The following is a 25,908-nucleotide window of genomic DNA, read 5'->3' on the forward strand; positions in this document are numbered from 1 at the left end:
GGACAATCTTCTCTCTCTTTTTTCCTAAATAAACTTTAAGCCCTTGGAATGAATACAGTCTCTCTTCCCCCCCCCCCCCCCCCCCCCCCCCGCCTTACCTTCTGACCGTCTTCATATATATATATGTACATACATATGAAACATAATTTTATATTGCAAATATATAAAAACCCGCATATAAACCCCAGAATTCTGTTCCACTTTCTGCAGTGATAAGCCTGACCCGAAGCAAGTAGAGGTTTTCTAGGACCTTTCTAGGACACCTTTGGAAATCACTTTGTTGAGCTCACTTTATGGGTACTTTATAATAAAGAGGATGTGTGTCTGGTCAGTTTGCTTGGAAAAAAAACCAACCCAGTAATCTAGATTGAGAGGGAGATGGCAGGATAAAGTAATTTATTTTTTTTTTATACAATCATCTTGGAATTGTCTCATGACATTTCATGAAAAAATCCTGTCTCAAACTGGTATTTTTCACTTGTACTATTTAAACCTCATAGAATGGAGGTCTTAAGGTATCTGCATGCTAAGATACTGTGTAGTATCTCAATATATAAAATGCCTATTCTGAGAAGTCCAGAGACTAGTATTCCCTTTAGAAAATTAATCCTTTAATATATTTGTTTCTAAATTGTGGTCTGCAGACACATATAATCATGGGATGATACTGATCTGCAGTATCATATCATCCATTTAGGGGTTTTAATTAAAAGTTTGATGTGAAGGCTGCGTAGTAGTTCCCTGTTACGTTTGAAGTTTGACAGTGGTCCATGATACAAAGATTTAGGAACGTTTGTTCAGGAGAATTATGGTCCTAGATCATTACATTTTGCTTTCATTTCATGCTGTAATTTTTTTCTTTCCTTTCAAACATGATTAAAACCAATGAGAAAGGAAATATTTGAAGTGATTTGCAAAGTTATTTGATTTTTATAAAATTACATGGTGTGATGTGCTGTATGTGCCAAACTGCAGGCAGACTTTCAGCTCATAAATTAAGTATACTTTTTTTGTTCTGGTTTAAGCCCATTGAGACTTCTGCCAGTTAGGTTTTTCTCTTCTGTGATCATCATGCATAATAGTCTGATGTTGCAGATACTTGCAGGAGCATAACGAAACTGGTAGCATCATGTATGTGGTTTGATTTTTAATGTATAGCATATTAAAGCATGTTTTCTATCCCGAAAGATGTTATATGAAACTACTGCAGTAATATTAAAACAGTCCCTGGACTGCTAACTAATCTAATATGAATAACAAAGGTACATAATAATTAATGCTTAAGGACAAAATATTTTTTTTTTTTAAATAAAACCCCCTATATTTAAAAAAAGACTTATATATTTACCTTTTAAAAATAAGACTTTCAGATTTTGATTTGTGTTAAGGTCTAAGTCTACACAACTTGATGTGCTGTTTGATTGTGTTTATTTACCTATTTGCTGCCAAAGTTTTAAGTAAAGTCACACCACTATCCTGGTGGAAATGGCTAGCTAAACACCTGGAACCAGTTTGTGGAAGTGATTAAACTGGCTTTGCCAGAGGCTTCCTCTGCTGGTGCAGTGACACTGTTTTCTCCATTTTATATTCTGCTCAGTGACTCTCATTTTCAAAACTAAGATTACCCGAAACCAGGGGAAAAAAAAGGCAACAGAAAGCTTATTTTCCTTTTCTATTCTATGGATGAAAATAAAGCATGAGATGATGAAATTTGTTACTTCTAAAATGAGATAAACCAAAACAATTGGATGAACAATTGTGTAGTGAACAAATCACATGTAATTTTTTGTTTAAATTAGTTTTAAATGCAAAACAGGTTTTGTAAATGTCTTTTTTGTCTTTCTTGCATACCTCAGGCATCATTGAACTGATGAGCAATACTTTAAAGAGGTTTTTAATGATTTTTAATTTAATTCCAGCTTTCATAAAGCATAAAAAACCTTACATAGTAAATAGAAAGCATGGAATGAAATCTCTTAATGTATCAATGTAAAAACGTGTAAATGCAAAAGATGACGTTGAGCCGTGTAACTGCTTAATTAAGTTCATATAGGTATGATATCTACAAGTCATTATCCGAAGGAAGACTCCTTCCTTTGATAAAACTACATTTAGTTACAGCTGACATATTTTAATAATTATTTGCTGAGTTGTCACTTATAAGAAATACAGTGAAAACACTTCTAGCCTCGTTGTGTATGTTGACGTTTTTGGCCTGCCAATTTAATGACGAAAACTGGTGAAGTAGAAATGGCTGTGATTAAAGTAAATAACCATCAGTGCAAATAGTGCATTGAATTTGCAATATGCTGTATACCTGTTCCTCTTTACTTTTTGAGGAATTTGGCACAAAATCATACTATTTCATTAAATCAGTAATGTGTTGCATTTATTGGATGGTGTGTGGAAGAAATACTACGTGCTGCTTTCAGATTACCTAAATGTTTTTGTATTTTCCCAATGTACCCTAGTTGGAGTATTGTATTAAGACAAGTTGATAGTATATAGTTGATAGTATATTCTTCCTTTCTCATTCTGAAATCCCGAGCAGGTTTTTGACCCTGATCTTCAAATTCTGTGACCTAGAGAGAGTCAGACACAATTATTTAAGTAACATGAGTGAAAATGCTGGTGGGGACTGAGTCCAGGGACTGGAGTTCTTTAATATCTTGAGCTAAGGCTGTGGAAATAAGGATGTATGTTCACATTCATTAATTACAGAGCATTAAGAAAATAAAACCAAATCTAGAAGACCTCTTGTAATTACTCATGGTTTTGCTGGAATAAAATCTACCTCTGACTTCTCCAGTGCTTCTTGCAATAAAGGCTGGAAAATAGCATCAGACTGAATGACCAAAGCTTTGTGCTTATCCACCTAAGGGGTAAAACAGTGCCGGATGAAGACCAGGACTACCAGGGACAAATACTCAGCTGAGAACTATTAAAAGAAAAAAACCCCGAAGTTGTCACAGCTGTGTCCTTTTAAGGTCAACACCAAAAAGACTCTTGTCAAGTTGACAGAGGGAGATGACTTACTGATGTAACCCAGGGCAAAAGAGATAAGCAATAAAAATAGTGTTACATTTCTATTTGATAGAGTGACTTCTGACAGCTTACCAAGAGAACCAAGCAAAAAAAATGCACTGAGTTAGTTACTGTGACAGTGAAGCTGATAAATCACATGGAAGTTTGATTGTGCCAATTCCGCTGGGTTTTGGAGCCTGTATTTTGCTATTTTTAATAAGGACTTAGTAAATTGGTCAAAATGTGGCAGAACTTAATATCACTGAAAGAAAACTCCGTGAACTACTAGGCAAAAGGGTAAACATAAACTGATAGTTTATTTCTAATAGTGTTAAGTCTAATAGTAGCATTCAGATGTGGACATGGGGGAAAAATGCAACTGACTTTCAGCATGCAAGTGGGCTTCTGATTTTAGAGAAGAGTATGCAAAGATAGGATTCTTACTTGTAGCAGGAGATTCCCCTGTGGAAAGGGAATGTATTGCCTGGTATGGACCAGTTTATCACCTTTATATCTGGTTTCTGTATGGTATGGCCAGTTGTGTGCATTTTAAACATGGTTACAGTCAATGTGAACTAATAACTGCCTGAACTCCCGTGCTATACAGCACACTAAATTCCACCCAGAGCGTAGCTTCTGCTGTGTAATACAAAGGCTGAATATCATTAGCATATCTTAACAGAAGTATAGTTTCAAAGCATTTTAATGACAAGGAAGGCATTATAATCCTGCCCTGCATGTTATTTAATGAATCAGTTTTCTTGCAATAATGATTTTACTTTTCTGAAGGCAGCACATATATTTCCTGCCAGATAGAGATTGTTTTCTCCTGAAATCTTTTATTCTGTCTCTCTTTTTCTTTTGAAGAAGGTTTTTTAACCACTCACTCCTGTATGGTCTGGCTTATTTTCATTGCCCCACATCATTTCTTGATGGTTCTGCTTACCCTGTAGACTGGCAAGGAGGGCTGCAGATGTGCAGGAGCCTGGTTGCCTGGGTGGGTGGCAGTGCTTGGACTGCATGCAGCCTTCTCGCGGTTGGGCAGGCTGGATGCACGGTCTGCAGCTGAGGACTTTCAGCATGGTGAACTGCCTGCTAGTGCTTCTGGGGTGAGGAGCAGGTAATGGTTTGATGTGGACTCTGCTGGAGGTTTTCGAGGTGTGTGACCCTTTCCTGGTTTGTGTGGGACCAACCTTAGTACAGTTCCAGCGCTGGTGAAATTTGCAAAGGTAGGTGAGGAGAGGCGAGCTGGGCTGGAAATGAGCTGAGGAGAAGTGAGCTTTTTTTAATCCAAGCCTGAGCTGCCATTGAAAGGGGCAGTCCGACCAGCCTCCTGCCAGCCCCGAGGCGCAAGCAGGGCAGTTTTGGCCAAGGCGTGGGTGCAGGCACGGGGCAGGGCCTGGGCGCACAGGCGGCGGCGGGTGAGGGGAAGGGCAGGGACTCCTTCAGGACCAGCGTGGCTTAAGCCCATCGTGAAATTGCACCTTCAGATCCTGGCTACTGGATCTGCCTGCGGCACCCCCTGCTTGACTCGGTGACAACTCTGCTTCCTCCAAGGAATGTCACCAAGCTTTGAATTTGGTTAGACTTAACCCTCTCCTCTGTGCTGTACCTATTTAGTGGGGGACATCTTGAATCTCTGCAATTGTCACAAGCAGAAGAAAAATATTCAATAGATTACCAGGGGAAAAATGGCTTCAGGTGATACGTCAGGCAGAAATGAGATGCTGGAAAGGCCTGCCAAATCATGGGTTATTGAAGAGCTCTGGTTCTAGCAAACAGTATATACTATGAATAAATACATGCTGAAATACATTTCAGTGTAGCAGAAAGAAAAAAGCAATAGAGGTATATTGAGCTATCATGGAAAAAGAAACTAGCGCAAATGGCCTGGTGTTTACACAGCTAAACCAAAATAATGTGTGAAGGTTGGTCAGGCCCAAATGAACCCCATAAAAAGCTTTTTAGGAATTGTAAGGGTTGTGTTGGTCAGTTTAACCACATAAGACTTCTCTGCTTAGCCATCTGTTGCCAGCTTTGTTTTTGAAATGTGAATTAATGAAAACAGGAGTGTTCAAAAAGCTAGGGAGATGGGGTAGCTCCAAGAATGAGCAGGGAGATGGATATCATTCTGTCCATGTTGAATCGGAGCAGAAGTTTCCATTTTCTTCATTAGAGAGAGCAGCAGGCATCAACTATTATTTGTTTGGTTTTATCCAAATAGATATAATTCATTTGAAAACTGTAGCATTCACAATTGTAACAAGTGGTTTTTCTTACGGGAAAAAAAAAAAAGGCAATCAGTGTTTTTCAGATGACTGGCAAGGTGTAGCCTCAAACTGCCGTAACTCGCTCTAGGTGCATCCTAGTTGTAGACCTCTGTCCTGCTTAGACTTTGTGTACAATTTACTGAAAATAACTTTATCTTTTTATTTTTTTTCTTCCCACTGTTAAATGTAGCTCTGGTTGGGTTGTCCTGGCAAAGCAGTGTGGGTAACCCCGTGTATGTCTTTTGTGAACCTGTGTAGAGGGCTCAAGAATTCCCTCCTTATTGCCTTCCTAATAACTAAACTGTCTTTAAAATACAAAAAGAACTGTAGAATGCCTGTTTGGAATATGGCACAGTCACTATAAGTGCTTGCTAAGACAGATAGAAAGGATGGAAGTGGCTTTTTGACAAAAGCTTTGATACTGTTAATGTTACAGTTAATTCCTTCTGCCTGAGTAGGAAACATTACATATTTTGTATTTTCTTTGGAGGCAGAAGATACTGTCTTTTTAAGATTATTGGCTTTAAGGGGAATGCAGAAAGTCACTATGAAAATAAATATTTTTTAAAAAAGGATAGAAGCAAAGAATAGCCTTTTCCCCATCTGCTTTTGAGAAACAGTGCCCGCGGCACGTACGTTTTTAAGAAATAGTAGTAAGTCTGTACATACCCTGAAAAAGTGAATTTTTTTTATGTTGTCCTGAAGTTCTGTGGGAATTGTGGACAGTGTGTAGCTCTTTGAACATCAACCACTGTATGTAATCCATTTTATGAAGTGACCCACCTTCATCCTTAAACTAGGTAGGGTTTTTTTTGCCTTGACTGCGTCTAGTGGAAGGATGTTTCATAGCCTCCCTGCTTTGTCAGTTAAAATCCTTCCTTCTCATTTTCAGCCCAGAGTTAATCATGGCTAGTCTATTTGTTCTTATGCCAACATGATCCTAAGCTTTTCCCTCCTTAATGTTTACCTGCTACTAGCAATTGTGTTACTAGTCAGTATGAGCTGCACTTCACATGTTCATATAGAGAAGAGTCCCATCTTTCATATTTTCATTAGTGTTAGTTAAAATTAATCTTTTTTGAACATTTCAAATAGTTTTCTTAATGCAGTGTCATCTGTGACATTATTACTTACCTGTTTCTGCTAAAATTCTTGCCTGGGACATCATAAGGCGTTTTGAAGTGTGATTTTATAATTGTGGTCAACTACTATGTTTTTTTCTTTCTCTTTTACTTCTTTATATCATTTACAGTTAATAAGGTGCCAGGAATTGTTACTTCACAGAGAATGCACTCTTCTTCCTTTCTAATTTTCATTCCAACTTGTAATAAAATTTTCAATAGTTTTCTGTACAGTATCTCAGTACTTCTCTAGATTGAAGATACTGAAAAACTTTGTCATCATCCAGTTTCTTTAGTACTTTCTGAATAAACTCGCTTGGGTATTTGTCTTGTTAGATCATTCATGATGCAGCTGTTTCAGACCCCTGATGGACTAGTTCAAGTGGAAAGAGGTGACTTGAGACTGAACTATTAGAGTTGCAGTCTGCTTTGTCATTTGGCCTCAAGACCAGGCTCACTTCTTGATGAGTGTTACAAAAACAGTATAAACATAGCTATGATATGGCTGTTTCGGAGTGGGAGCGGTTAGCGTATGATGCTGCTTTTCTGAGGACACAAAGGAAATTAAGAGACATTTCCCAGTCCTTGGTTAGTTGTCTAACCATAGGGACTGCCCCTCCTCTCTTTTAATGATCTACTATTTTGTTGCAGGGAAAAAAAAAAAATATATGAAATAATAATGAAAACATTACTTTATAAGCCAGAGCAAAAAGTGTCTCTTTAATACTGCTCATATGTGGAGTGCTTATAGGAAGCATAAGCCAGCAATGAGCAGTTGCTGTATCTCTTTTGCAGGCCAGGCACCACAATCCTGATCTGCTGGATGGCGCACGTTGCACTTTGTCTGTTCACTTGGGTTTCTACTGATGGAGTCCAAAGTGCGTAGGAGAATGGTGCCAAACCAGATTTTCTGACGTGTAGTCAGGATGTTGCCAGAGTGTGCATTTGGAGCTGGGAGCTGCAGAAGTGTATCCCACAGTGTAGATGTACCCGTGGTCTGATGTTAGGTTTTTCTCATGTAGCAAAGCAAGTAAATGCCAGGCCGTCTGCTTCAGAAATGCTGTGTTGCCACAGTATCTTATGCTGATAGACTATTCTTGATTAACCTTTTGAGTATTCTTTGGGAATTCATTTTCTATCAATGCATTTTAATAATTTTCTCACTTTAACCTTCATATATTTCTTAATTGCAAGAAGCAGTTCAACTGACAGTGAAAAGAAATCCCGGCCTAGTGCTTTCTTGTGGGTTCACTGTTTCCAATTTGCACAGCATCGCCGTGGCAGTGCGAGCTTGCAAGATGGTCTTCCTTTTGCTCATCTTGATGTCTAAACCATTGGCATTTCCTCACTTCTTGAATCTCAGTTACAGTGTTCACATGGCAGCTCCAGCACAGCCCAAGACAAATTTCCTTTTTGCCCTGTTCAAGAACCAAATTGACTTGTGATGCTGTGAATTCAGGGCAAAATGTAGGGATTTGCAGAAGGTGATTAGCAGCTAGTTACCGGTATAAAGGACACATGAAGGGCCTACATGTATAATTAAAAGTGTGTAGTTGCCACATGAATAAAAGTCTTAGGCTTTGCTATATCTAAAATAAAGCATGGTCACTTTTGTTTTCTCAAAGCTTTTATAGTGAATGTGAGCAAAATCAACAGGTACAACAATGTTCCTGTTGTTTCTGTTCTCCACATCTGTCTTTAAAGAAAAGGAAAAAAAAAGGGTGGTTCTTTAAATCCAAACAAGTCTTAACTCCCTCTACCTGTGATGAGCGAACCACTGGATCTGGAGCACGTAATCGTTATTCTGCCACCCTTTGCAGACTTGCTGTTTCTCAGAGTTTTTGTTGCTGATTTTAATATTTTGGGGATGTTTCTGAAGTCCAGTCTCTCTGTAATGCACCCTCTTCCCCCTGCCCCCCAATCTTATGTCTCGTTCTTCTGTATTTCCAGTGATGGTACAATCATGATTCAAATCAAAATCTAATGAGACATTAGGCATTGATATGTCAAGCAGTTAGAAAGACGCAAGGGGGATGCTAGTTTTCGGTAATTTCGGAGTCTAATCAAGTGTGTGTATGTTCCCCACATTACAGCATACCGTTGAATTACACAACTACCCTTTAGCTCAGAGGCCAGAAGCATTCTAGGTAGACAAAGTTCCGTTTGGGCTAGAGAAGCCACATTTCTTTCTTCTGGGATTTGCAGTTTCCAAGCCCCTACTGTGTCCTGTATTTGATCTTGGGAAGGGAGAACAGCAGGTCTGTGTGTACACGACATTGCAGATGCCGCAGCCCAGGCGTACCTGCAGCACTGCTGGTGCCATCGGTGGTGTGGGAGCGTGTTGCTCCGCTTGCTAACAGCGCTACCACCTCCGTGCCCAACCTCTAATTATCCCTGATGCTGTGAGCAGTAATACAGACTTACTTGTGGGGTTGAAGTGAGACAAGCATGCCATCTTGTGTGTGCGGATGAAGAGCAAGTGTTGCGGGCATAGTTGTTGGGCATTTTTGTTTCAGACTCAAGGGAGATCCAGAGCTGCAACAACTTGGTGTGTAATAGGATGGGAAAGCAAATCAATGCTTTAGATCTGGCGTTCATAAAGAGTAAATATTTTACTATCAATGGGCCAGGGCCTGTCAAGACACTGTGGGATTCCATGACATAAAAGGTTATTTTTTGAAAAAAGGATGACTTGAATCTGTGTTTGGTCTGAACAGTAGATTCTCATGCTGGAGAAGACCCAAGTATCAGCTATTTCACAAATACATGACTTCTCTTTATTGCAGTCACTGTTCTTTATGTCATGTATGCATACATATGCTCATCTTGTTATCTACGTACAAATGGCTGTACAAATGTCTCATGACATTAAGATTTTTATCTGTGAGATCTTGGGCTGTTCTCATTACTCACAAGAAGAGAAGCCATGGACAAGTTATGAAGATAATTTCTAATTCCTCTCAGGTCTTCTTATTCTTTCAATACATACAGCTTAACAAAAGAATTGTTTAAGAGATGCTTAAATTTAATTGGCTCTGATTTCATCTTTGTCTTCTTGTAAAACAAGGCATTTTTGCAGCATAAATCCAGTTGTACCAGATTTCAGGGGATAAGAAATTTATAGCTAATGCTAATCTCTAAAAAAGCCTATATCTATTGTGAAGCATTCTCTACAGAATTATCACAGTTTTTGGGTCCTCTATCAGTTAATCAGGTAATTTTAGAAGCTGGATTCTCTCCTGACTGTTAATGGTCAGGAGATCCTTTTGCAGCCTTATGTCTTGTGGTTTATCAGATCAAACTGTTACAGGAGTAATTATTTACTCTTTGACTAGTCCCATTTTGGAAAGAATCTGCACGCTGATGTGTGGATGAAACATTTATCTCTTGAGTTGTTTGAAATAACAATTGTGGATGTTCTGAAACTATTCCTAGATTGAAAAATTAGAAGCAACCCTAGCTCAGATTGATTGGCATGGGGAGAGCAAACAGATTATTGATTGGGCAGCAGCTAGCAGAGCAGGGTGACGGGAGGTATACTCAGCCAACTGGCTTACATTTGGCAGTCCTTTTATTCAGTTGTGGTTATCTTGCCCCATCTGTGTTGGACTCTAAGCTTCTCCACCTAATTGGCTGTGTTAATTTGTAGCCCGCACCTTCAGATCTCAGGTACATCCCAAATTCCTTTGCACAAGTTGCAACACTACTTCAAAGAAGGTGCTGTTGTAGCCTCTGCAAATAATTTTGGGACTTTTTTTAGACTCCAAGATGCCAGTGAACCCAGAAGTTGCTTTAATAAGTTGCTTTCTTTATAAGTGAAAACATGGCAAAAGCTTTCCATTTTTGTGGGATATATCCCAGTGCAACAAATCAGCCCTACATCATTGCCGGATATTTCTTAAAACTGGTGAGGTACCAGATTGGGATTTGAGGAGGTGGCAAGAAGGCAGCTCTGAGGAGGAAGACAGGAGCAGTGCGGTAAGGCTTGCTTGCATATAGGGGATTTTTGAAAATGGAAGTACTGGCATAATCTGTGATTGTACCTCTGTGTAACTTTTTTTAAGAGAAGTTATTTTAGATTTTTTTTTTTTTTAAAGGAACATTCAGATGTATTATTGATGGAGAAGAGATACAGTTAGTGTCCAACTCATTTCAAAATGTATCTTCAGTGGGAAAAACAACTATCCACTTCTGTTTGTTCTCTGCAGACCGTAGATTTCCACACAACTCCTATCGGTAATTTTAGTGCCATTTATACATTGCAGCGTGTGGATTCTGCAACCTGTGTTATCCTTGCATTTGTGGAAATTACATATTTAGCTCTCAAAAAAAAAATCAATTTTTAAATCTTCATTGTATGTGTTTTATGATCCTGGCAGATTGCCAAGGTTTAAATTAAATTTCCGATGTCTGTATGGTCAAGGCTAATGTGAGGGCTTTTGGCACTACCCCTTCATGCAATAAAGAATCAAAGCCAGAGAGTAAGAAATCTTCTATCAAAAGCTGAAAGCTAGATTCATAAAATCACTTATGCAGGCATTATGAGATTTTTCCCATAGAAAGTTTATGTGGGAGTTGGGCAAAAACTGATTCAAGAACAGCATTATTTGCACTATATATATTCATCCAGCAGTCAACAGGCTGACGCTGGCACCCCTTGCCAGTTTTAAAGGAATGTCAGCACTTGCTGTATGAAGCTTCTGCAAAGCCACATCATCACGTCTCGAGGAGTCTTCTTATTCTGTGCCCTCTTTCTCCATTTCCGACCAGAATTGAAATGGGTAAAACAGAAATCGTATTCCTCAGTGAATACGTGCATTTGATTCTTATGGCTATCTGAAAAATGCTTCTCTGTTTTAAAGCAGTTTCATAACAAATCATTATGGTGGAGGCATTTTAAGAGTAGCTTTCTCATTGGCATTTCACTTCATTCCTCAGTTCAGAAAGAAACATAAATAAAAGATAAAAAGGGCAAATAATAGACAAACCACTCACAGTGAAGCTATTTGCATTCGCTTTGGTCTTTTATTTTTCTTTCTTCATTTTACTTTGTTTTCTTTTAAGAAAGTGGCTCAGTGTTTCTGAGTCTGCATGAGGACCATATGATATGTGCTACAACAGAAAGTCTTTCCTAGTCAATAGGGATGATTCCAAAGGCAAGGTAATTCACCACTGCTTTGGCTGGAGCTAATATTGGGCTCCAACGTCAGTTCTCTAATTTCTGACAAATGGCCAAGATTTCTTGAATAGGCACAGCTTTCTGTTTTGTGTAGGGAACACACAATCCACTCTTTTGTTGTGGTTGCCACTGCTGTTGTTTCTCCCCCATTCACAATGGAGAGTGGGGTTATTTGTGCTGAGTGGAAAATCAGTGCCAAAATTCTGACTTGCTTATATTTAATGTGATGTTAAGTTTTGTGATAGCCATAGAAGGTATAAGAGATTTTTATAATATGGTTCCCCCATATCCAGACCTCCAAGTCAAGAGAGTATATTGGTGATGAAAGTTTTATCTGTCACAGGCATATCAGGATGAGAGTTTACTGGATGATTCAACCCAAATGTATAGAAAATGTTTATATAGAGATTGCCAAACATTTTCCATTGCTTTTCTTTTTATCTAAATTCTTGAATATATTACTAAATAAAATAGTCTGTGTTTGGAATGTATGGCTGTGGGATATATGGAAACTCACAGCATGTGGGGGGAAGAGTTAGAATAGGGAAATACAATAGTTTTGTAAACTTTACGTGAATATAGGTACATCATATATAGACTCAAGATTCAATTTGCTGATCAAAGCATCCAAATAGCTTTGGATTTAATAATGTCAGCAATGAATGCTAATATATGGAAATTGAAAAGCATGGAGCAACAATAGCTAGCCACGCTTACCAGTATTACCCTGCAGCATATAGATTTACATTTTTTTGTTTTGTTTTGAAATCACAGTTTGGAAAATGTGTGTTCTTTTTCCCTTCTCCCATACTTCTGAATGTGGGTTCTTCTGAGCAAGCTTAGACAAGATTGAAGCTAAACAATAGGGCAACATCAGAACCTTTGAAGGCTCAGTTTGGATAGGTACCCAAAACCAAAGTCTGCTTTGATGTACATGGGCTCAACTTCTGTTGCCCTTGGTTGCCCTCTGTTACCTATGTAACTCGTGTCTGGAAACCCTTGCCAATTTTGTTCTTAAAAAAAAGGACATTTTTGCAAACTCATGTTCATCTTGGTTCTAGTCTGGCTGGAAAAGTACTGCAATAATGCCCTCTCCAGTGATGATTTAATACTGCTGTTTCAGGTCCAGGCTGTAGACTTATGCCTCCTTCCCACTTTTTAGTTTTGATCCAGCTGAAATTTCAACCCTGTTCTAAGTGGGGTTTTTTCTACCTCTATTTGGAAACAAAATTGTTTAAACTTTTCTAAAATGCTAGACAAAACCATCGTCTTTCTCCCCTCCATCTGCTCCACTTCTCCCAAATAATTTTTGGTTCCATTTGACTGAAGCAAGGGAACTTTGATGCCTTTCTTTCATATCACAGGGCTCCCCTGGCAGAAAGGAACAGCACATCTCAGTCTTGCTTCTCTCAAAGTCAGTGGGGCTTTTGCCATTAGCTTCAAGGGAAATAGGATCAGTCCATTATATTCTTAATGCAAAAGAACAAATGAGTCACTTCTTGTATCCATACCTGATTGCTCTTGCCTAGGAGCCAGGAGGTCATCTTCATTCCTCATTCATCTCAAGGTAACACTGTGCTTGCCTCTGCCAGTACACTCAACTCAGATTCAGTTCTGAGTCATTTGCAAACCCTAAACTCCCATTGTCTTCAAAGGACATTTGGATTACAAAGAACTTTCAGTTTACTTAGGCTGAAAAGAAATTGAAACATATGAGATCACCACACCTACTAGAAGAGTTTGAGAATACAGTGGTTGTTTAAGCTAAAGACTAAAGACGGATGAATAGGGGGGATATGGTAGATGTAACTGCAGCCTAGAGGGTCCTTGAGTCTCGCTAGTACACAATTGAGGGGAAACTCTACTCCATTAACAAGAAGCAAATTCAAAATGCTTCAAATATTGTTTGGTTTTTTTTTTTAGTTTGTAATTAGATTGTAAAGTGAGAGCTACAAGATATCACTGATACCAGGATTGTTCTAATGTTCAGATAGATATTGGACATTTTTGTTGGAAGTGGGGGTATACAGACTTAGTTAACAACAAATTGTAGAATGTGAGAGATAATTAAGGGCTATAAACCCTCTTGCTCTTCAGAAAGTAAGTCACTGTCTAAGTGTTGAAGATTAGGAGCGATTTATTTTTCACAGAGCTAGGTGATTCTGTATCTGTCTGAGGGCAGTTGAACCTTCTTTGAAGGATCTGGTATTGGCCATTTTCCAAGGCAGAACACTAGACTAAATGGACCTCTGGTCTCATCTAACAGGGAATGTTCTACAATCCTATAAAGTGTAACGACAGCAAATTAATAGAATAACCAGAAGATTCAGTGAGGATGGCAGGGCTCCCGTAGGAGGTGTCAGTCCTGGCAGAAGTCAGTTGTTTTATTGCAGTAAGCAAATCAGCCTGGATTCTCTCTGGTGCAGTAACAACAGATTGGGGAGCATGCAAAACAGCATCAGTACATAAAAATTAAACTACTTTTAATACACAAAGATGAGTTTAGATAAATGCAGAACAGAGAAGCAAAGGCACAATATTCTCTGAAAGTGTGGCCTTTTTATGCTGTTTTGGAGACTAATTTTCATACAAATAAAATGTCATCTTACCCCATAACTCTCATGATAAATTGGAGCATTTAGACTTTTGCACAAGGTGCTTTTTCTGTACCTTACTAAATTACAGGATCTTGGCCTTTTGCCAAGCGCTAGGGTGACATACTCTACTGAAATACATACAAGAGAGGGATATGGGCCTGGACATCAAGAGAAACCAGATTCAGTTACTAGGAAAGAGCCCTGCCTTCACGTCACCTTGAACACCTTGATTTTTGCATTTCTCGATAGATAATTTTATTTTTCCATAAAATAGTAGTGATACTAATTTTCCTGTTTCGCAAGCTTTGTTGAGATTTAAATGGGTGTCGTGTTTACAGAGTATTTTTGGAAGCCAGGGCAAAGCAAATCTTTACCTTCTTGGGCTCCCCCATCTTGGATGGATGGCAGTGGAGGTCTTGTAGGAGCGAGCTTTCTGCAGCAGGCTAGTAAGAAATGCAGAGCAGCAAACCGATGTGCTCAGGCACCCTCAAATAAAAGCAGTTTTAGAATTCTTCATTTTAGTTGCAAGGTACCGTAATATTCCACCTCATGTTGTGTCTTCAGACAAATCACCTTTTGACTTCTCCTGAAAGTGTCTGCATGATTGCCTCAGTAGTGAGCTTAAAATGAAATAAGTGCCTGGAAGTAGGCTCAAACAATCTGTTTTGAAATGCCACTCATAAACTCTCTGAAATGACCAAGTGTCTGTTTTATACCCATAGAAAAGGTTAGATGTATTCCAGTAGCTAGATAACTACTACTAAGTGCTGTGTTCTCAAGCATATGGTAATAGAAAAGATCGTTTTGAATTAATTTGATGTGAATTAATAAGAGATTTATTTGATGAGAGTTGTTTGAAGGTGATGACACTCTGTAGCTGAACAAGATTTAAGATGTCCAAAGTGCACCTTTAGAGATCTGAGAACCATCAATGTTGGGAAAGTAAATGTAAATGGGAAGGAGCAAACTTGATGAACAGACTGCAGCTTTTTTCACTTGTCTCTTTGTTGTAAACTTTGTCAAAAAAAAAAAATTGCAAAAAGTTCTTGTCGAAATGGTGATCAGGGACCAAACTGAAGAGTCTGAAAATGCGGAAGAGGGAAGGTGAAAAACAACAGTGTTTTGCTATAATACTGCTCTACTATCATGACATAAAAGCGTGGTTTTTCTCCTCGCATTTCTAGATTGATGAAGCTATCATGATTTCAGTGGAGCGTGCAGAGTGTAGAATATCAAGCAGATATATTTTGACCAAATACAATGATCATGCCAAATTTTACTGATATGAGGAGGCATGTTCTACTCTAAGCCGTCGCAGGCAGGAAAAGAGTGGCCATGCAGTTTTAGGGCTGGTAGAAAAACGTGTAGCTTAAAAAGTCCTCTAAAATTAGTCTGTTACTTGCTTTGAGCTGTTATGTTCCCTGTCTTATATGGTGTATTTGAAGACACTGGTGCCAAAGGCAGAGGAAGTGGCCTTCTTGTAAGAGGGAGTTGCTTGTCATTAAGCTTATTTGGCCTGATTTTTGAAGTCCATACACAAAAGGGGTTGTTTTTTCCTTCTCAGCAGAGAAAGGTTGGGACCACGTATTGGTTGTTTTTAGGCAGGCTTGCTCAGAGAACCGCAAGCAAAGCTGAGAGAGAAGCATTGTGTGTCACTGCCTCTAGCTCTGCGTCCTGGCCAGAGATGGCAGGGATTGAAGCTGTGCATGTCTCTGTACTGTCATTTCGCTGTTGAAGTATCCACAAGGGAAGGTGGAAAGATTGGAGCTTTAGCCAGTCCTGTACAACTGTGTTTGAGCCTGGGGGTAGTTCACATCTAAAATAATCTAAACTAAAATCTTCAGTGAAGGCAGCAATTTCACCTGGAGTTTCCAGTGTATTTACAGATTATTGCGTTTTTTTAATATTTTTTAAAAGCTTAAATTAGAAAACATAAAGGCCTTTGAACTGTGGGCTGTCCTGGTTAGCTTGATAACTTTCTGGTTGTGCTCAGTGCAGGTCTGGGCCAGCCCTGCGGGATGGACTGCGGTGGAGGGCTGGGTGCGGAGTGGCTGCCCAGGGACAGAGTGCACCGCTGAGATGGTTTCCCAGAAACTCACTCTCAAAACAGGAGCCTTCTGGCTTCAGAGCTTGTGTGCGTTACAGCTGCTCAACTGTTAGATGGAGAGTGGTGAGAAGGCTCCAGATCTGTTAGGACTTTATGTGCTTGATAGCTGACACTTTGAACACTTAAGCGTTTTTATATAAAGCACAGCAGACAATCTTTGTAGCCTATTTATGTGTAATAAGCTGGGGTTTGTTTTGTGCCTTTTTTTTTTTTTTTAATTGTGAAAGAAAAAGAAAAAAAAAAAAAAGAGAGAAATTAAAACCACAGCAGAATTTTCCCATGCGGCTATAGTGAGTATCCTGCAATCTCACATGATCGGCTGTCCTGGTGGGGTGGAGTGTGGGAAGGTGTCAAAATATGTCTCTCGATTTTTTTTTTTTTTTTTTTCTTAAAAGGGAAAGCCACATGAGTGCCAAAAGCCCTGTTCTCTTCTCTAGCCCTGCAGTAACAAACTACATGAGTATATGTTATTAAGATGATAAGATTAAATTTCTAGCTACTAACGTGCTATCACAACAGCAAAGGGGGAAAAAAAGATCTTGAAAAAATTATGAAAATTAGTTTGACGGTCTCCTTTTAATAAGAAGATCACTCCCAACCCCAACAGACAGTGTAGGCTGGAATTCCACAGGGCTTTTTTGTGGTCCTAATGATTTTAATAATACTTTGTGCTATGTAGCACCTTTCATTAGAGGATCACAAAGTGCTTTACAGACACTAATTAATTAAGCCTCACAACACTCCTGTGAGATAGGTAAGTATTAGACATATATTAAGCTGAGACACTGAGAGTTAATGATTTTTTGCTGCATTATTCTGGCAAAATGATTGATGTTTAAGCGCTGTATGTGCATTATATGTCTGTGTGTGGGTGTGTAATATATATGAGTGTAAAAGTATTAATTTTACTACCCCTTAACAAAGAAGTCGTACTTGAGCCTGTTGAATATAAATGAGTATTTTCATTTAACTTTTTGTTGCTGCAGCATATTGACTGATACTATCACAGTCTTTGTAGACCCTTGACTCAGTTTGCTCCTGTCTGCTTGTGCATCCACTTGTACAAAGATTAGTCAGTGGCATCTCACAAAATTCAGACATCTTTCTAAATGTATTGTTCTTTTAAAAAGAGCATATGACTAAGATCTGACCTAAACCTGCAGCGCAAGCACAAGGCAACAACCATGCTGTTGAAATAGGCTTTGATGACAAGTCATCACGTTCAATAAAAGTAATGAGCAGCAACAATGACCCATTGTGGAGCTGATGATCAGCAGATTATTAGCCATTATCTTCACCACATATAAGAAACTATTGATTATCAGAATTTGCCTATTCTTTTTATTTTTTAAAAGAAGTAGACTAGTCTCTATGGTAGTTCATTATCCTGAATTACAGACTGATTTTAGCAGAAATTTCCACTTCTTCCAGTTGCTTCCAGGAATAAACTGATGTGAGTGATTGCTGAACAGAAAAGTCTGTACCTTGCAGATGCATGAACTGTGTAGAGTAACCTTGGCTGGTTTTGAGGGAAACTGTAAATATTTCCACTTTAAAATATCTGAGAATGATCATATCAGGTTTAAAAAAAAAAAAAACCAAAACCAAAAACAACAACAAAACAAACAAACAAAAAACAACCCCAAAACCCAACCAAAAGACGGCACATGGTTTACAAGTAATTTCAGCATAATGAAAATAAGGTACTAAACCTCGGATTACAGAGCCCAAAAAGTAGTTCTGCAACACGAGTTGTTCCCTCAACTCAAGAAGTCTTTTCATTCACATCAAGCTTAATAATTATTTTATTTGGGAAGATGACCATTTCTAGTGATGAAAAGGTAGTTCAGTCCCAATAGCTGTTTATCACTTGGCCTCTTTACTAACACCCAGCAAACCTGCTTATTATTGTGATGACATTTTTGAGATTTGGGAAGTTGCCCACTAACAATGAAAGTAACACCACTAATTTGTTTTAAGGGGGACACGAGGCAGACAGCAGTTGATAACTTCCAATTGCTGACAGCAGAGCCTGGATGTGAACCAGTTATTTGTATTCCATTATCTATGTCTTTAGAGCAGTCCCATTATGATGCACAATACCTGTTAATATATGTGAATTTTTAAGGCACTTTTATTTTCTACAGCATTTATCCAGCTCATTTTCAACACTTACTTTAAACTTGTTTTTTGGTGAACATCTGCTGAGATAATTTTTGTCTCTCTTCGTGTGTGTGTGTGCAGGAGCATGTGTGTCTGTCTGAGGATAAGGTGGCCATGGGATTTCTCATGCTTAATGGAGGTAGAGAACAGTAGCCACTATTTGTATAGTGCCCACTAATAGATGCATGTGAATGTACAATAGACGTAATAATGTTTTTAAGTAAAAGCCATACTTTGAATGCATAATTTAGGAGGGAAAACCTTTTTTTGTTTTGTTTTGCAGATATACAGATCAGCTCTCAAAATGTCTTCTGTGTCTTCCGTGCATCTTCTAAGACAATTGCATTAGCCCGCCTGCTAGTTGACTAATAGAATTAATAATTGTAAAAAGCACTCTAAAGCCACATGCCTTATGAAGTCAATGCTGGGTATGATTTTACAAGTATGTGATCCATTTTTTCAAGTGAAATTGTTAACTGAAAACGTTCTTGGCACACAATAAAACATTGTGCAATCTGTTATTTGTCTTAGAGATACTAACTTCAGAGTGGCTATATTCTTTCTGTATCTAACTTATGACTTGCTAGGGGATGGCTTCTTCAATTTAGGAGTATTGCAAATGTAGTTTTATTTACATAAACGTCTCTGAAAAATGATAGTGGTGGAATTTCAGTGACAAAAAAATAAGCCCTGTGTCTTTTCTTACTGTCCCCCTGAGTGGATATCAACCAAATAAATGACAGATGATTTTTCTAAAGCTGAAAGAAAAGAGGGGAAAATACTTATAAATTCAACTTAAGAAAGCTTTTATATTTAAATCCATGTTATCTTCTTTCCTTTCTTTCTCCAACTGTAGAATACTACATGAAGAAGCTCCATTAGGCAGATAAGATTGATTTTTTTTCCCCCTCCATTAACACACAGACTCACAGCTATGTCAGGAAAATTTGAACCAAAGTATCTAGATCTGGAGTAGTGTCTAGTTAGCCTGTATACAGTCCAGATTTTTCTTTTCTTTGCTTTGCTTTATAGGATTTTTTTTCCTGTCCTTTTCTCTGACTCTCTTCTGTCAGTTGCCATGAAGACAGCAAATCTCTAAACTTTCCTTATCTGCCAAAAATATCTGTAACAAAAACATTTTAAAACATTGCATTTAGTCTTGTTTAATTTTGACTGAGGTAACAGTCACGATGTTTACTTTCTCGATTTCTGATTTTTCTTCACTGCGTAGTCAGAACTCCTTTCTCTGTCCTCTGCCATGAACTGCTTTGAAACAGAAATTATTTTTAAAATGGTTTGGGACGTGTAACCAGGAGAAAAATACACACCTAGCTGAACACCTACCAGAGATGCTCACAAATATTTTTAGAGTGTGTTAACCAAGAGCATTCATGAAGTCCCACAGAGAAACAGTAATGCTAAAAGGCTGAAGACTATCTTTATACCTTGAATTATATATATGCACATGTTGTTTTAGTAGGCTGAGTCTGTATTGTAATAGTTCTCTTACCACAACAGGAAATCTTCCCTTTCTCTTAGTACTGAGTGACTTCATGCTTCAGAAGTTATTGGGGACAAAAAGAAACTCAGTGCATACATATCCTGGTAGGTGTGGTTGACATTAAAGAGAAGACGCTTGGTTCCCAAGCATGTGTGTCTTCTACAGTAAGAAATCACAGTAGGCATTTGAGAAACCTATTAAGACCACACGGAGTGTCAAAATTTCTGTAACACGAGCTGGCATTCTGTGTGAAAGCTGCCTCACTGTAGCCCATGCTGCCTGTGGATCAGCTCAACCACAAAGACAACAGAGCCAGCCCAAGACACAAGCTGAACACTTCCCCTGAGAAGTTGTCTGTTTTTATCAACATAGCATACAGTGCCCTTTCATGTGGAGCAGATGTAAATAAGAGGATGTACAGACGCCTGTTCTTTTATTTTTAACCTCTGTCCCCAGCCGTACTTCTCAAAGTGCTGTTTTGAGAAGGTCATCCACGGCTTTTAAAGGTCTGGATACAGCACCATTTGGAGCGCATCAGTGCTGCTCCCAGAATCGCCAGGTGGTCCTCCCTTTGCTGAGCAGTATGTATCTCCAGTGCCTCTGCAGGCGCCTGGCCGTGGCTGGCCTGGGAATGGGGGCTCCTGCTTGAATCTGCAGCTCACATCTCATGTGTGGTACTGCAGGCTGCTGCCATCGGACCACACGCAGTTCGGCAAAGAGAAACATCTATCGTTGTATACAGTGTTGGCAAAGATAAGAGCATAGAAAAAGTTGTATCACATCTGTCTTCTGCCCATAGCTAGCATGTGAACACAAATGGATCAAACCAGCTGGTGATGAATATCAAATCCAGAACCACACAGTGGAGAGTGCAGGGAAGTTTCATATATATATATTTTCTCTAAGTAGGCTGAGGAAGATGACGATATGTAGTGGATGAGGAATTTGGTTTAGTGTAGTCTGATTACTTATTCTTCCATAATCTCAGGTAACTCACTGCTGGCAGGCTCATTTCTCTGATCCTTACTGCTGTCCTGCCTCAGCTTTCTGAAATGGATCCTGAAAGAGTCCTTGCAGATACAGCAGTAGTGGCTATGTCTGCAAGGAGGACTGGGCAGAGGAAGGTTTGGCTCTTTAGATACATGTGGATTCCAGGTGTTTTCAGGGTATATCCCAACTCAGCCACACAGCAATGTCAAATGTCTGGATCCAAGCCTGTAAAATTTTATTGACAACGGGTTTCCTAATAAAGTTAGTTTCTCTTTGTTTGGCAAATAGAACTAATTACATGAATAATGGACTGTGGGGCCAGACTAGAATATCCATATAATCCTGTTTGAAGTTTATGGGCAGTAGGAGGGGGAGCTTTTGCTATAGAGAAACTCATACCTGCTTAGGAAAAATACTTTCTCTGAAACCTCAAGTTACTTACTCTCCTAAATCTGTTTCCTTTCTAATAACTTAAGTCCTCCTGATTGTCTTTTAGGTGTATTTTTGCGAAGCTACATTATATGTAGTTGTACAGTATATTGGCATTAGACTGCAAAAGTTTATTTTTTCCCTTATTTTTTTATAATTATTTTAAAAAGAATGTTCATTTAAAATTATTTGTGCCAGACCGTTATCTTCCAAAAAGATAAAGAAATCTGTATTTCACTCACTGTGATGACAGTGTTTTTGTAGGCTTTAAATTTTTCTTTTTAGTTAAGTTCAGTCTCAGCGTGGTAATTTTTTTAAAAATGTAAAATTCCAGTTTTCTGCATATTCTAAAAATCTGTTTGACAAAAATTTTCTGAAAAGCTGATGTATTCAGAATGCTTTAAGAAGTGCCAGGTTTATAATCTGTTTCATATCTTGAATAATTCTATAGGGTTTTTTGCTTTTTTTTTTTTCTTCTTTTTTTTTTTTTTCTTTCTGTGGTAGATATGGTCCGGAAAAAGAACCCCCCTCTAAGAAACGTTGCTAGTGAAGGTGAGGTACAGACCCTTGAGTCTACAGGTACTGAAAGTGAAGAGTCTGGAAGGAAAAAAGAATTTTCTGCAGAGCAGATGCAAGAAAACACTGACCAGGGTGATGCGGCAGAGTTAAATAACAAGGAGGAACTTTGCACGCATGTCCAAGAGCCATCTTCCAGCATTAAAAAGGACTTGAAAAGCTCAGTGCTGAGTGAAAAGGCTGGCTTCAATTATGAAAGCCACAATAAGGGAGGAAATGTTCCATCCTTCCCTCATGATGAGGTGACAGACAGAAATATGCTGGCTTTCTCATCTCCAGCTGTTGGGGGAATCTGTGAGCCCTTGAAGTCTCCTCAAAAATCAGATGCAGATGACACCCAAGATGTGGTCTGTACCCCGTCAGGAGATGCAGCGGAGACAAATGAGGAGCATCAGATGTCGCCAAAAGCTTCAGATGAAACAGTGCAAGTGCAAAGTGGTCAAACTGATGGCCAAGGCTCAAGCCCGGTCCCCATGGCCTCAAAAAACCCACAAGTGCCTTCAGATGGGGGTTTAAGGCTGAACAAATCTAAAGCAGATTTGTTGGTAAATGATAACCCAGATACGGCGCCTCTGTCTCCAGAGCTTCAGGATTTCAAATGCAACATCTGTGGATACGGTTACTATGGGAACGACCCCACAGATCTCATCAAACACTTCCGCAAGTACCACCTAGGACTGCACAACCGCACCAGGCAGGATGCTGAGCTCGACACTAAAATTTTGGCTCTCCACAACATGGTGCAATTCAGCCACTCCAAAGACTTCCAGAAAGTCAACCGCACTGTGCTTTCAGGGGTGCTGCAGGACATCAATTCCCAGAGGCCTGTCTTATTAAATGGGACTTACGATGTGCAGGTTTGTATTTTCCCAGCCTCCCCACTTCTGCTAAAAGCCTTCTCAACTGTAAAGTCAGTTATTTGCAAAGCCTCTCCTACCTACATGGTTAATGTATTTTATATAACCTGCTTAAGCCTCTGTTTTGGTCTATTTTAATCAGGCTTTCTGCAGGTCTGCTGAGCATCTTGTACTGTAGAGGAGTGTGTGGCTCTTTGACCAGTGATATTTCTGTGTGTGATTTAGTCATTTTGGTGATCAATAGCAAAAGGTCTTATTCAGCAAACAGGGAAATTGCTGAATTGGTAATCGTATCTGAAGGGTTTGCTGTCACGGAAAGAAAAGAGCAAATAATAACGAAAAATAACAACCAGATAGACAAAAGACAGCAGCTGGAAATTAAAAATGTAATCCTAAATTATCAGCTGCCGGGAGTCAAGATTTGGCGTATTCATTCTTTATTAAGATAAAATAAATGGCAAGTCTTGGCAACTCTAAAGTTATCTAGTGCCAGAAAAACAGGATACACAATGGGTATTTAAAACATTTCAAAAAGTAACAGCAATCCATGCTGTCCTTCACATTAGTATGCCTGCAAGGAAAGGGCTATTGCCTCAGTCATTTTCCATCTAGTTGGAGTAGGGAAAAAGCTACTGACACCGTTTTAAAAAAAACAAAATAAATTATTTTTATCACGAAAGAGTGGACTCTCTTAATTTCTTACCAGCTAATATTTAACCAGTTAAAAAAAAAATAAATTGATGCTGCTTTTAAAAAAAATCCACTCATGAGTGAGCTGAGAGATGTGCTGAGAGATGTGGTAGGATACCTCAGTATTCAATGCTATAAAAATTCAGATTTAAAAAAAAAACCCCAAGTAACAAAGTTTGTATACGAAACAAGTTCAAATGTCCAACCTGATAGTAATCACCAGATAAAGCTCCAGGGTATGTTAAAATAAAAAGGTAGAAGGTATAAAATATTTAATAATGCTTACAGAGACTGTAGCTATAGGAAAGAAATTTTGCAAAACAGGTTAAGATGGCTAACATGTAACTTCACGTAAGAAGCTGAAACCGGAACACAAGTCAGGAACTTGAAACTTTTTAAGTGATTTAAACTTTTCCTCTTTTTTCAGAAATTCTACAACTTCTTTATGGAGAAGCAAATCAAACTAAGGTTGTTACTATGTGTAAAAGCTGCAATCTTTGAACTGCTGTCTTATTAAAAGATCACATCACTGTCTTGTGTCAGACACTCTCTCCTGTCAAACTGTGATTAGAAAGCAAATATGTGATTTAGTTAAAAGAGGTTAGAAGTGAATAATGTCAGAATGTGAAATGATGGCTTATAATTAGCACATAGTATGATGTTAATACCTGGATTTCCTGCTATAGTTTCAGTTTGCTGACTCCAGGGACAGCATCTTAGAGCAACTGATCCATGCTGTCAGGAAGACATTCAAACTGGAACAGCTCAGGCATACAGTATAGAGGAATTTGAGTTTCTAAACACACTTTCATTTCCTCCAAACAATTGTTTCGTTAGGTCCTTAGTTATTTATAGGAATGTTTATGCTTGATTAGAATGAACTGGACACTTTTCCTATGCAGTGCTTTCAGAAATAAAACAGATGTGTGAGCTATCTCAGTTTGAACTGATAGAAGTAGAAATAAAACAGCTGAACCTAGACTATACTTGTCTACTAAACCCTGGCAGTAAGATACTGCAGGGAAGACAAAAAGTGGTAGGAAACAGCCCATAGACAATCTACTTAAGATCAGTCTTTTCTCAGACAAAAAACATTTTCCAAAATAGAACAGACAGCCTATACAATGATGGCAAGTTATTTTAAAGAAAAAAAATTGGATCTGGAAACTTAATTTTTAAGAGTGCTAATTTTTCCTGCCCAGTTTGGGAAGAGAAGATTAAATAAGCCTTTGTGGCAAATGCCATACTTCATCACTTACACACACACCAGATGTTGATCCAGAACATGTCAGAAGATAAGTAACTGATTAATATTTTGATGCTTTCTCCTCCCCCACTCCTGATACAGAGCAGCTTTGTGAGATTCATAAACACAATAGAAGAACATTTAAAAATCCCCTTTGCACCCACACATGTTTATATTGCTACTATGTCCATTCTGGAGGGGATTTTTCTCAGGCGGGTGAACGGCTGGCATATTCTGCCGCAACAAGGGATTGTATTGATTGGAGCTCTGGTTAAAATTGGTTCAGTCAGACTCCCGTGTAACATGGAGAGGGAACTGAAACTGAATAATTGGTTCATCTAAACAATATTATTTTGTATAGGTACTGGGCTAAAGGAAAATAATCCTTTGTCATTAACTTGAAATAGTAGTGGACTGGGCTTAGGGTCTGATTTATTGATCCCCTTGCACTTAACAAATTGTTCTGCTGTAGCTGGGTGGAAGTTATTGATGGTTCTGTGATCTTAGGCCAGGAAGCTGGGTGCAGAAGCCAGAGGATGAAGATGTCTGACTTTGGTCTGGCTCACAGTGGTCAGTCAGAGACCACAGTATATGAAGATCTGTAGTTGTGAGGGATGCTATTGAGCTCTGAGTTTGCATTCATAACAAAAGTAAACAAAAAGCAATGGAAAAATATGAGTGCGGAAAAAAAACAGTATCTCCTATTCTCAGATAGGTAGCGATGTGGTCCTTTTGCCAAGGGGTTGGAGGAAAGAAACCCTGTGCATTTTTGCTTTTACACCGCAGAAGCGAAGTCTGTCCTAGAAAACTTAACCTCTGCCCTTCCCTCTCTCCCACCCCCCCCCCCATCCCTGTCCCCGTCCCCCCAAGCTTTTAGGGGTTTTTTTGTATTGCTGTCAGCAAAACAGTAAGGATACACATTTGGCTTCACATCCAGGTGTGCAAATGTTGGGACTGTGTTTTGCAGTACCTAAAGAGGATTTGGCTAGAAACTGTGTAAACAATCCAAGATTTCTGGCCTTAATACTCTGTGGATTTTTACTTGATTTTTACTTGAATATTTAATCCAGCAAGACTTCTTTGTCTTCTTTGAAAATTTTATTTGGCTTTGAAAATCTCCTTCCCATTTTCTTCCTCAAAAGTTTTTGGTTCACTGAG

The 25,908-nt window shown here is 38.8% G+C and overlaps 1 protein-coding gene across 3 annotated transcripts in view; it reads left to right on the forward strand.

Moving 5' to 3' along the window:
- TRPS1 (transcriptional repressor GATA binding 1) overlaps positions 1-25,908 on the forward strand; it is a 218,133-nt gene that overhangs the window by 20,698 nt on the left and 171,527 nt on the right. Inside the window, exons 1-3 of one of the 3 annotated variants that reach the window (XM_074898511.1) lie at positions 18,543-18,600; positions 18,745-18,903; positions 21,886-22,814. In XM_074898511.1, coding sequence (XP_074754612.1) covers positions 18,867-18,903; positions 21,886-22,814 — 966 coding nt within the window. In that variant the 5' untranslated portion in view covers positions 18,543-18,600; positions 18,745-18,866. Of the gene's footprint in view, positions 1-14,644; positions 14,655-18,542; positions 18,601-18,744; positions 18,904-21,885; positions 22,815-25,908 lie in introns of those variants that run through there. The other 2 variants (XM_074898510.1, XM_074898512.1) reach the window with 2 other exon arrangements.

The sequence above is a fragment of the Athene noctua genome, chromosome 2 (genome assembly GCF_965140245.1).
Source record: "Athene noctua chromosome 2, bAthNoc1.hap1.1, whole genome shotgun sequence".
Taxonomy (NCBI): Eukaryota; Metazoa; Chordata; class Aves; order Strigiformes; family Strigidae; genus Athene; species Athene noctua.